The 13,402-nt window shown below is 43.7% G+C and overlaps 1 protein-coding gene across 1 annotated transcript in view; it reads left to right on the top strand.

The window, feature by feature from the left end:
- LOC122921090 overlaps window positions 1-2,351 on the top strand; it is a 38,468-nt gene extending 36,117 nt beyond the window's left edge. The window contains exon 5 of the mRNA XM_044271008.1: window positions 642-2,351. Coding sequence (XP_044126943.1) covers window positions 642-917 — 276 coding nt within the window. The 3' untranslated portion in view covers window positions 918-2,351. The remainder of the gene's footprint in view (window positions 1-641) is intronic.
- Window positions 2,352-13,402: the final 11,051 nt, after the last annotated feature.

Raw genomic sequence — 13,402 nt, 5'->3', positions numbered from 1 at the left:
CTATTACATAATACCCGTGTATCCGCCTCTGTATTCACCAAACATGCAATTTAGGGCAGGAATATGCATTGACATATGGTATAAGCTTTATCAACTGGATTAGTGGTATGAGCTATGCAGACTCTTCAGTGATCATGATATGGAAAAAAAAGTCTGGAAAGAACCTCTAAAATCTCTACATCATGGGACCCTAAGTGAGTAAGACTATGCTGTAGTTGCCGACTGTCCTGATTTTCAGAAACAGTCCTGGCAAATTAATGCTGTCCCTGGCTAAAAATGGACAGGGTTAATGTAAAATTCACTGATAAGTGGATGTTCCCAGGGCAGGGGTTAGATACCCTGTTTTTCCAACTAAAACGTTGGTAAGTGTGCTATGGTCAAAGTAGTACGGTAGATCAACCCTAAATTGCGCTCATTCCTGGAAATTATTTTTTCATAATTCTTCTAGTACCACATTGCATCTAAATTTTTATAAACATGTAAAAGTTATTTGATCCAGCCCCAGCTAGATTTGGATTGGGTTGAAGATCTTCCTTGGACAGTTTTAGACTTTTATGTATCTAAGAGATGTTATGTTTTAACTGGTGTGTAATACTATACTGTGTATTACTGCTTTGATTAAACGGTGTTCCTTTCTCTAGGTCATCGTCAATCCTGAGCTCGCAGATCTCAGCCCTCGAGAACGGGCCATTCTGGAGTTTGCTTTGGCAGTTGCCAAGCCAGAAAATATAACTGAAGAGCATTTTAGCAAACTTGAGGAACATGGTTTTGATCGTGAAGATGCATGGGATATAGCTATGGTCACTGCATTTTTTGCCATGGCTAACCGAATTGCTCACTTTACTGACTTGCGACCAAATGAAGAATTCTATACAATGGGGAGACTTCCCAAGGAAACCTCTGAGGAATCAAAATAAGAGTTCTGTTACAAAACAGCTTCAAATTATATGGGCAAGTGGCCTTGTGTGAATTCACTGATAAACTGTTACTACTCAGGTATTGGCTAATCTAAAAAAATAAATAAAATCTATATATAAATTTGTGTTTGTACATTTTTGCACTAGAACACTAATATCAATAGTCTGTGTCAAAATGTACATACCGTATTTATCTTACAAAAATTACATAATATTTTCTTTTTTTAGTAAATATAATTTCATTAGACATCTGTAGCAATCTAAATACATCTAGTCGAAAAACATATAAATTAGTTATGTTTTTTTCAGAGATTATTATGTTACAACGCTACACATAAATTTGCGAACTACATGGATGAACCAGGGCCACCAGAATGGGAGTCCGGAGGAGGGACCCCACTCTATGATGTCCTTTTTCCCTCACAGGGCATATATAATGATACTGTATTCATCAGACAACCCATTTATGGAAAACCTTGCTCATAAGTAACAGCCATTTGAAAGGATATTTCCACCCAAAATCTGGAAACTCGGTAATTTTATTTTCCATTGCTGCTGCCATTTTTGCAAAAATGACAACTAGATCACACAATGATTGTCATTTTTGAACCTTTGTCACACAGGGTAGATTTACTTTAAAAAGGGGTTGTCTGCTTTTTACTACTGATGACCTATCCTAAGGATAGATCATCAATATCAGATCGGTGAGGGTCTGACTACCGGCACTCCTAACTATCAGCTCCTGTTTACCTGCTCACTGCATCTATTGCAGTGGTTAGCAGGTGTAATTACAAGTAAGGGCTTCCCATTCACTTCTATAGGACTGCTCTGTCTGTTCAAGTGAATGGGGACGCCATACTTGTAATTACACCTGCTCACCACCACAATTGCTGCGCCGAGCAGGTAAACAGAGCAGAGAAGGCAGCACCTGTACAAGAGCAGCCGATCGGCAGGGTTGCCGGGAGTCGGAGCCTCGCCGATCTGATATCGATGACCTATCCTATCATCTAGGTCATCAATAGTAAAAAACGGACAATCTCTTTAAGGCCTCACGCACATGACTGTATATGTTTTGCGGTCTGCAAATCACAGATCCGCACAGCATAGATACCAGCTGCATGCATCCCACATTTTCCCATTCCATGGGTCCGGCACTATGTTACAAATGGCTATTCTTTTTTGTGGAGCCACATAATGGACATACAGATGCAGACAGCACATGGTGTGCTGTCCACATCTTTTGCAATGAATGGGACTGCATCCGATCCGCAAAAAATGTGTATCGAATACAGACCAAAAATACGGTTGTGTGCATGGGGCCTAATTTTTGTATGTGTTTTGGGTGGGAGTGCGGTAGGCATTTGTTTTCGGAAATAATGCCTTTTGCTTGCCCCCAATAGATAAAATAAAAAAAAAGCTACTGAAGCCCTTTACTGCAGAATGAAAATACTAAATTTTTGATATCTGAGAAAACACTCCAGTAAAGCTGGGTAGATAAGTGAATGGCACTAGTGGAATATATGAATAAATCAAGCTAGGCACACATGAGCTCCAACAACCATTCCAATATGTATCAGTTTTGGATGTAGGAGGGGAAAGGATACTACATGCAAGTATTTTAGCAAAAAAACTATAGAAACTGTTCTCATGTAGCAAATTATTTCAATGGGAAATACATGTTTTGAGCAGTGGTTTGATAAACACCACTAACAACTGTGAAAATGTATTCTAAATAAATTGTACTATAAGGCAGTTACTGAAATTTCTGGTGAAACTGTGTTTCTTGCTACATTGGTGCTCTATTAATGACACCGGTACAATCTAAAGTGGAGTCTACATGATGGAGGGAGCTATAGAGGAGCCACTCTTCACCTACAAAATATCTTGTTACAAGAATGATCATATTTTATAAGTTTATAATAAAAAAATGTATTTTGCACAGAGTGAATGCATACACCTCTAATATAAAGAATCCTCATGCCATATCCTTTAATTTTTTTCTGCACTACGACTGTAGAAAAATATAATAAATACTCATGTCTTGTATTGACTTTTGTATTCATCTCATTTAGACTATAGCATGCAAGGCCGGTCAAAACGTACAAATTTACAAAAAAATAAAATATCAGTTAGTTTTGAGACCCTATTAAACCAGGAATACAGCCGGATAGTGTTGATCATGCCTATAAAAACAATACCCTGATTATGACAGTATGTTGTCCCATTGATGAGAAAGCTGATTTTTATTCATATGCAAATAAGCTTACTTGAGCACCAAAAGGTCGGCCAGAGCCCTCTGAGCACCAGATTGTTATACCCCTTCAGTTTTAGTCCCTTCCCTTGGAATGACAGGGTGAAAGGACCTGGTGCTTGCTAAGTGGGAATCTGTGCTTTTTGATGAGCAGCTGTCACGGCTGAGGATGGGGAAAACCCTCAGCCGTGCGATGAGAGAAGATGGTAGTCACGACTTGGCCAGAACCACAGAATTAGGGAGCAGGTCACCTCCTATTGCTTCCCTAATCTGACCCTAACTCCTAGCGACATGAGCCGACCTTGAAGGTAGGAGGGCTCATGCTCTGGAACCTCGGGTCCCTACTAGCCCTCCGCAGGTCCCTAAGCTAGGAGCTGGGTAGACTACCTGCTCCTCCTGGACATGGAGAAATAGGAGTCTAAAGATGGCCAAACTATCAAGACAGGGGAAACTGAAACAGGCATATGGCAATGGCAGGTAAGTGCAACTAGTACTAACACCTACCTGCCACAGACACAGAGCCTGGGACCCAAGTATCAGTGCTGCTGTCCACAAACACAAACGACAGAGCACACACACCACACAGGACACCAGGAAACCATACGCTGCAAAGAATAGACATGACACACAAACACATCCTCATAACATCGTGTATAAACAATACATAACAATTTGTTTATGACCACAAGGGTGGCCCCCACTGGCAGATGGAATTACCAGGAGGGTGTCTCCAGCAAAGCATGGCTGAAGAACCCCTCAGCTTCTGATCTCCAAAGAGGCTTTATAGCCCAAAGTGGCCACACCCACACACACACACAGGAGAGGGAATTAACCCTTCCAACACTAACCAGGGAGTGAAACCACTTAAAGGGGAAGTGTCCAAAAGAAGATCACACTGCAGCTGTTACCGCAGGCAACGACATGGGTGGCAACCATGTCCTGGGAGTCAGCCAGAAGGCCGAGACACTGCCACCACATGTACACATCCAAACCAAATGTTGCCACGGGCAGCCACAGTGAAGGGAAGAGTCACAGTGCACACCAAACATAAACTTCGTGCACACCAGACATACAAAGTGCATAACATACACACACCCCTAACTGCGAGGTTGCTAGGTGCAACCGCATGAACATTGCCGCAAGCTTCCTAGCACCAGCTCAGGCTGCTCTACTGCGACAATACAAAATAACTTGTTGCCCGCGGCAACCACAAGTGAGGCAGCACACTAGCGGCCCTCACCTGTGGTTGAACACCCAATAACAAACCGCAGGCAACAGCATGCGGTTGAGGAGTCACGACCATGACCATGGCCGTGACAGCAGTAGAAGACACACAGCGCAAGTGGCTCGGACACATGGGGCAGGCATAAGAAGACTGGGCTGGACCAGAAATCTAGTGTGGTCAATCCAGGGGAAGGGGGAGAGACTAAAGCTAAAGTGGAGTACCCATCCCTTAAATTGACAGGGCAATAGGTCTCGGTGCTTGCTAAGTGTGAATCTGGGCTGCTTGGCGAGCAGCAAAAGATGCACTGTGCAAGGGGCGAGACTGAGACACATGGAGCAGGCATAAGAAGAGTGGGATGGACCAGAAATCCAGCGCTTTCAATCCAGTGAAGGAGCAGGGACTAAAGCTCAAGGGGAGTAACCATTTGGTGCTTTGAAGGCTCTCTCCAGCCCCTCGGTGCTCCAATAATCTTATTTACATATGAATAAAAATCCAGTTTTCTCATCAATGGGGTAACTTATGTTATAACCAGGGTATCATTTTTATCAGCTGTATGCCTGGTTTAAAAGGGTTGATCATGCTGACATATGCTCTTTAAACTTTCCATTATCCTTTTTCTCTGTAGGTTCCACTGGTTTTGGCTTACAAATACTGACCTTTTGAAAGTAACCTGTCTTGGTCATGTCATGGTTTTTATGAGTTTAGAAAAATACAGCAATAATCAGAAATTTTTGCAAACTTTGCGGAACTGTACTTTGATGAACTTCCGTTCAGTAGAACTGTGGAGGTCGAGGCCACCTAAAACCAGCCTTGCATTTTGTTAATGCAATGCATCAACCCCATTTCTATGCTTGGAAGAAGGCATATTCCAGAACCTACACTTTCTAAAGATGTTCATGAGAAAAAACACTTTTGAAAAATTTGCAGTGGCCAGTAACTTCTGTCTGAAAAAATGTGATCAGCCAGGTTGAAAAATTTCAGCTTTTTGTCCATTGAAAACTTAAAACTACATGGCATGATTGAAATTCAGCCAATCATTTGCCATCATACTCAAGTCTTGGAGACTTGAGTATGTTTAGTAAGTTTCCATGACAGGAACATCTTTATTAATTTACATGATCTGTTCTTTTTTTAAATGTAATTTGGGGGTTTTGACTGGGAGCTGTAAGAGGCTGTTTTGGCATATCTGGAAAAATAATCTGGTCAGTGGTCTGTGTTATAGGAGGGTTGTGGTTATGTATATAGGAGGGCTGGAGTAGACATGTAGATGAGACAAGCAATAGTGTAAACTGCTGACAGGTTTGAGGTCTATATGCAGGGTAGGTCATTTCTGGGGTCAGTGTACAGGGAGAGGACAGATCTGTATTAAGAGTGGTGGTCTCTGTTTTGCATTGCAGGTTTCCTGAAATCTGAAGTTTTAGGGGGTCTGGGGTCTGTATGTATTTAGGAGTGTCTGGAGTCTGTGAGACCCCTAGCATTTTTTTTTTATAAAAAAAAAAGTGTGGGGCCCCCCCTATTTGCATAACCAGCCAGATACAACAAAACAGCAGCAGGCTAGCATTATCAGGATGGGAAGCCCCATGGTTATTGGCCCTTGCCAGCCTAAATGTAGGGCCTGGCTTCACTTCAGATGCTCAGGTACTGTATTGTACCCTGCAGAGATGAGCGAGCCAGTGTGTAACGAGCCAGGTTACGAACTTTCCAAAATTGCATCCGCCAGCCAAACCTGAAACGTCAGGGTTTTGTTTTTTTCAGACGAATCCAGTAAAATGGCTCATAGCAGTGTCTGAAAGAAAATGATCTTATGGAAAGTGTACAATCACAATCAAGCTGCTGTTCTACTGTGAGGTACATTGACGGGAAAGGCTAGAACGAAGAATAATTGTGTAGAACAGGGGAAGGCAGGGTCAGTCAGGGAGTGAGAAGTGAGGAGCTGAGGCTCAAGAACATCATAAGCATATTTATTTAAAGTTTTTTTTTTTTTTTTTTTCATTTTAACAGAAATACTTTTTTTTGTTTGGGTGGGGGTTGTAAGCTCAAAACTGTAAACACATGTTTTATGTTTTACCATCGAAACTAGATAGCAAATGTATTTTTTTTGTTTGGGTTTACATCTCTAACTGATAACATGAACTCCTAGGCCAAAATCTGTGTATGTGCATCTTCAGGCACTTCAAGTGTTGGTAGGATGGGGAGGAAATAATTGCATTTAAAAAATCCAATAAATTCAAAAATATTTGCATAGTAGGTTGACAACTTGTGTTTTACACTACCGAAAGCTTTTTTCTGAATCTGCATATTTTAACGCACAGAAGACATTAGGCCCAAATGTGTTAGTGGTGCCGATACTACATTATTTCCAAAGTCAACTGTCAGTAGCAATGTCTTCAGTTTGTCCCAACTAAGTTTGAAAAGGTGCAACATTATCATTGAGAAGAAAGAGGATGATATTATCGATTGGCAGTGCAGTGGCAGCACATCCAAGACACCTGTTGATTGTTAAAGCCCTTTGAAGAGGCCACAAAGTTTGTCAGTAAGGACAACTGTGGCATGAACAATCTAATTCCTCTTATATTTCTCTTAGAACAGATGCTGAAGCTCATACAGCAGGGGATGGCAGAAGAAGAAAAGTGAATGCATTTTGCTGCCTGACCTGTAGCTGTTGGGGATCCACAAGGAGAAACTGCCATGGAGAAGAAGGATGAGGAGCTGCCACTGGAAGAGGAGGAGGTGGAGGAGCAAGGGAATGATTACGGCATTGGCCATCCTGCTCTATAACTAGTTCCATTCATCAGAAAGGGATTGTTTTTGCAGCAGGTGCAGGGATTTTTGAAAACCCCCATTTAGGTGAATAAAACTAAATGTCAGTCACAGAAATCTCAGCCACAAAATCTACCTTTGTGAATGCATCCAAACACCGCTACACCAACCAATAAAGAAAGTTATGGCTCTCAAATTTCATGAAGTTACTATCATCAAGACCTCAAAGGAGAAGAATAAATTTGTTATTTATAACATACTGTGGAGGTGATACATTCTAGGCACAACCTCAGGTGGCTCAGTGGTTAGCACTGGTGGTTCACAGCACTGGGGTCCTAGGTTTGAATGCGACAACATCTGCATGGAGTTTGTTTGTTCTCCCCGTGTTTGTGTGGGTTTCCTTCCACACTCTAAAGATATATTGATAGGTAACTTAGATTGTGAGCCCCAAATGGGACAGCTTGATGCTGATGTCTGTAAAAGCGCTGTGGAACATAGCAGCACCATATAAATGCTTAAAATAAATAAAAGCTCAGTGTTGCTGACATCTATGCAGAAGAAGTAGGCCAGAAAAATGGATTATGTGACATAAATTCTTCTTTACAGGGGGCATTTGAGAGAATAGTAATGGGATGTGTGAATGGATGCCAGAGGGGCACGTGATTGCACAGCAGAGGGACAGGGGCAGAAAGTGGCATGGACCTGGAGAAAATGGGGGAGGTGACAGCAGGGCCGAGGGAAATTAGCGCTTCCATTGTAGAAGCGCTCATCTCTCTATATTCAACTGTACCACCGTCCTCAGGACAGCGATACAGTTGAATGCTGCGGTGAGACACTGCACTGGAAAGATGCCTCCCTGTCTCACCATTCCCTCTGAAAGGCTCCAGGCCTAGTGCCTGTAGCCTACCAGAGGCCGGCGCAGGCATCGTGATGACTTCATCATCATTTTTGTACCAAACTTTGTGGCTGTACTGCTTTTTTCTGCCGTAGATAGGGTTCCCAGCCCCGTTATCATCAAAATCATAAATCACAGCAATGGGTTTCTTTCATTGGTTTTATTTTCAATGGATATGCGGCCCCAAAAAATGTTGTGCAAACGTTTTCGGACGTGTCTGGCCTTCGTCAGGCACTGTGCCGCTGGAGGTAAACAGGGGAGGATGCTGGTGCAATAGTTGGAGCCTATGGCCGCCGGGATGTGCATCTGATTTTTCCATAACTGTTTCAAAAGGTTAGCAAATGGGTTTGGCAGGGAAGGAGCCAGGGGTGTGTAATGGGCGGAGTTAGGGGGCCCAATTCTGATTCTTGCCATGGGGCCCAATGATTTTTATTCACGCCCCTGGCTGGCTGTATGTAATGTAAGGAGGGAAGAGATTAGTTTAAGAATTTGCCGGGGGGTGGGCAGAGTGCAATTTCAATTTCCGCTTCAAACAGCAGAAAGGGTAGGTGCTCCCCTGGACTGAATTGGAAGGGGGTATGCACCCTCTGCTGGCTCAACCAGTATCTCCCTCCCATGCCCCCAAACCTTCTCAAATATTCCTTTCTTTCAATGCTCTTGCATTGGTGCAATATACCATCATAAATGCACATAAAAGCATTTTAACCTCCATCTTGCTACAATGGAATCGTTGTCCCTCAACAATATTTTGAAAATATCTGCTGCAATATCTTTCTCTCTCCCTACTGGGATCACCTTCTGTTCCCAAAAGTGATCAATGACTAAGGACAATTTTCATCTTCGGTTCCAATGAAATTCTCTTCCTCTAAGATGATGTGGTGCTCCCTAATCCATTTCCACCAGTTATATCTAAGATTACAGTCTCACTGCCTCCCAATTCTCTGCTCATGCTTACCTTGCTTCTCTTTCCAGTTTACCACAGCAATAAGTACTGCATCCCTTCTTCTATGCTGCGTCCTACATCCAGAACCTTTCTACATAAAGTCTGCCAAGTATTCTCTCTCTAAATACAAGACTCTGAAGTACCCTCACCTGTTTAAGGATTAAATAGCGCTTGTGATTGGACATATCTCAGACACTGTTTTTTCTGACATCATGGCCACAGAGGCTAAAAGGACCCTTTCTGGAGCTTAGGGAGGTGGTTTTACTCCTTTCAAGGGATTCTGTCACCAAGTTTTGGGCTATAGAGCTGCGGACATGCACGGCTAGATCGCCGCTAGCATGTCCGCAATATATCTGTCCTATAGGGCTGTGTGCTTTTAATTCCTTTAAAAAATGATTTTATAGATATGTAAATGAGTCTTGTATGTGTCCAAGGGGCTGTACTAACCTTCCTGGAGCCCAGCCGTGCCCAGCCACGCCCACCTGTGAAGGAGCCCAGCACCGCCTATGTCCTCCGAATTTCCTCCTTTCATCAACTATAGATTGCCGTAATCCCGGTTTAGTGTTCCTTCCCTGTGCTGGCATCAGCCTCAGGGAAAGAACTGCGCATGCGCGAGCTCGCGTATCGCGAGATTACGGCAATCTATAGTTGATGAAAGGAGGAGATTCGGAGGACATAGGCGGTGCTGGGCTCCTTCACAGGCGGGCGTGGCTGGGCTCCAGAAAGGTTCGTACAGCCCCTTGGACACATACAAGACTAATTTACATATGTATAAAATCCCTTTTTAAAGAAATTAAAAGCACACAGCCCTATAGGACAGATATATTGCGGACATGCTAGCAGCAATCTAGCCGTGCATGTCCGCAGCTCTATAACCCAAAACTTGGTGACAGAATCCCTTTAAGGTGTCCATTCTTCATGTGATAACAGAAACAGTGTTGATAATACAGACACATTATCAATTATTTTTGTGCTGCTATAGAACTGCGTATTATCCAAACTAATCATGTCTGATGAACTGAATGCTAAGAGTGCTAAGACTTGTGTTGTCACTATTAAGTAGCATCAAGCTGAATAATTCTTTGCGATTTCTGAGTCGTTTTATACTAGACTGACAGAGTTTGTAATATATACGGTAATATTCTAATAATGATTTGTAACAAGGACATGTTCTGATCATTATAAATTGACACAGTTCCATCTGGATGTGTTACCCTCAACTTGGCTGGATACAATAGTTGGAACTTTATCCGCCTCTGGTATAGAGTAGAGCAAATCTGGCTGAACTCTTTCCTTTTCTTCGCCACAGCAGTAGAGTAATCTGCAAACAGCAGAATTGTGTGCCCCATCATCTTCAATGGCTCCTTCCTGGATCTAAAGGCACGTAATATTGATTCTTTATCACAGTAATCCAGGAATTACATTATCACTTGACGGGGTCTAGGCGTTCCGCCACGTGTCTCCCTGCTGCATTTCAGTTGCAGGGCCAATTCTATGCGCTCTTTCCACTTTGTGGCATCCCTCCAGCCCCAGAGCCAGCGGTAGCTCCCTTTCACACAGGTTTATAAGAGCCTGTGGTTTACCCGTTTCCGGTAGGCCCAGAAGTCGCAAATTATTTCGCCTGCACCGGTTCTCAAGGTCTTCAATCCGGTCTAATAAAATGGTATTTTGTTTAAATAGTCCACTTATCTTCTGGGCAGAGGAAATGCATTCCTCTTCAGCCTGAGACATTCTCTGCTCTAGCTCATCGAGCCTTGCGTCATGCTGGGACACTGTTTCATGCAATTGCTGCAGCGTCTTGGATAAAGTGTCCCTGATGTCTGGTGCCAGATGTTTGGCCACTTCTATGGCCAGAGATTTATAATCAATTTGCGGGGGCTCGCTTTGCAAGCTGGGCTGAATCAGCGACTCACCATTTTCCTGAGTTGCCGGGACTGGTGATGAAGAGCGCTTATCCGCCATTTTACTGAGCATGCCGCCCGCTTCACTGCTCTTGCTTTTCGAGATCCTCCGTTTACCGCTCCGCAGGAGATAACGGTCCATGTACTAAAGGACCCAGTGAGTTGGGGGATCCGACTGCACTTCTCCTGTCCCCCTCTTGCAGATTTTAGAAGAAGCGGAGGTGATTTTACAGGTGGGAGACTGCCGGAGCTCCTTCCTGCATCCCAGCGCCGGAACCGGAAGTCGTGTTTTCCATTTTATCCCTACCAATCCCATCATACAATGAGATACATATTTGTATACTGTGCCACCAACGACATCAGCTTTTAGTGCTGAAAATTTGTAGTTGACTGTGAGTTGTTTTTAATTGCCATACATGAAGGGGCATGTTAGCTGTTGTGCCCTGTTGTTTCTTTCGTTTAATTATTTTGTTAATGATTAGAGATGAGCACATTTAAAAAAAATTCGGTTTGATCCGAATATATTTGCGGCGAATTTTGTTAAAATCTGCTATTTCTGGCTGCAGAGAGCTTTTATAGTGGTGTAGAACACTGCCTTGCAGTAACACACATAGGGATTCTGGTTTAGTAGTGAAATAAAACGATGAGTCAGTATGACATGCAGATGACAGGCGTCGCTCTTAAAATCACTGCACACTTCACTTATTTGGGCAGTCACGGGCCAAACCTGACCACATAACTCAAGTATGAACTCCGCCTTACAGGTCGATGTTAGCGCCAAGAAGAAGTGCACTTCTTTTACATCGTCGGCAGCTGAATCCACATAGATGTCTACAGAACTTGTTCTATTAAACGCTTATACAAGTAGAGCCCCCCGACAGAGTGGAGAGGATGTCAGCAGTAAGTTTGTTTGGACGTCACAAATTATTTTGCCCTTCCTCTGCTCCGTCAGAACAATAACCCAAAAAAATGGATCCTGTCTGTTGAGTTTCCGCCTTCACTCGGTCAGCATTTGGTCAGTTATCCATCAGTATTGCTAATGCCCAAAAAAACAGGAGTGGATCCAAAACAGAGATGACACGTGAACAAAATATTTGCATGTCTTCTGTGTTTTGTACCCACTCCTGCTTTTGGCTACCAAATCAAAAGCCAATTCTGATTGGATCATACAGGCCTTACAGCTGCTACACAGATATGAGACGCACAACAGATCCTTTTTACTTCCTTCTGACAGAAGACAGATCAGAAGAAGGGTCAAATAAATGATGATGTCATCCAAGCCAAAAAGGCTAAATAGTGGCCCAGTCATGAAGTGTGGAGGGTGGGAACAGCATGAGGAGACTACAGAGTGGCCCAATGACAGTGTGGAGGTGGCGGCAGCATGAGGAGGCCACAGAGTGGCAAGGTGACATAGTGCGGAGGTGGCGGCAGCAACAGGAGACCACAGAGTGGCAAGGTGACATAGTGTGGAGGTGGCAGCAGCATCAGGAGGCCACAGAGTGGCAAGGTGACATAGTGTGGAGGTGGAAGGCAATACCAGTACCATCTGAAGATGGTGGGTGAAAGAAGAAGCACTTGGCATCAGATGTGTGGCATCAGGCGGGTGGCAGCATCATAATAGTAGCTGAGGTAGGAAGCCAGAAGAAACCGGTCTCTTTTGTCAAAGTGTTGGTGTGGCACCATGGATGATCTAGTTTGATGCATCAGGCATTGGTGGGTGGAAATCCTGGCTGATCCACGCCTGATTCATCTTGACAAAGGTCAGTCTCTCCACATTTAGGGTGGACAGACGAGTTCTCCTTGGGGTACCGCCGCACTAAACACCCGCTCTGATGCCACACTACTGGCTGTGCAGGACAGTTTTTCCAGGGCAAACTCGGCCACAAATCCAGTTTGGCTGTCCAGTAGTCCAGTGGAACTTCAATGACGGCTGTCAGGGTGCACTCCAAGTATGCCATCATCTGCTGGTTCCGGTTCTGTTCGATGTTTAGTTGTCGCGGAGAAAGGCAGGATTTGATTTCTTGCTGAAAGACACAGAGCAATTCCTCCCCATGTGACTCCGTTCGCCCATCCAAACCTGTGCAGAACAGCGTGAGAGTGGCTTGCATACACTACATGCCTCCAACATAATTCTTGGATCTCTACAAGAAAATAATGTATTTGCTGTAAATCGTGAGATGGGCATAGCTGGAGACATTGACTTCACAAGAGATACAGAGCAGCGGAGTTCAGCCACCTCTATTTGCTTCCCGCTGTTTACTGCTCCTGAAATAAAATTGGGGCAACCAGCTTCAGCTTCCTCTGATGTGTATGCCTACGGAGACCTTTTGTTATGGCTTTGCACAGGGAAAAAGATTCTTGCGCACAATTCTGATGGAACTCCTGATCTTAAGAAACTGGACTTGGACTGCAAAGCAGAGGCTTTCCTGTCATGTCTTGTGTGCTGTGGAGATCACATGCAGATGGAGCAGATAAAAACACATGCATATTTTCAACTTACTGAAGCTGCT

Source organism: Bufo gargarizans, chromosome 1, assembly GCF_014858855.1.
Source record: "Bufo gargarizans isolate SCDJY-AF-19 chromosome 1, ASM1485885v1, whole genome shotgun sequence".
Lineage (NCBI taxonomy): Eukaryota > Metazoa > Chordata > Amphibia > Anura > Bufonidae > Bufo > Bufo gargarizans.
This window is presented reverse-complemented; position numbering and strand designations above follow the sequence as displayed.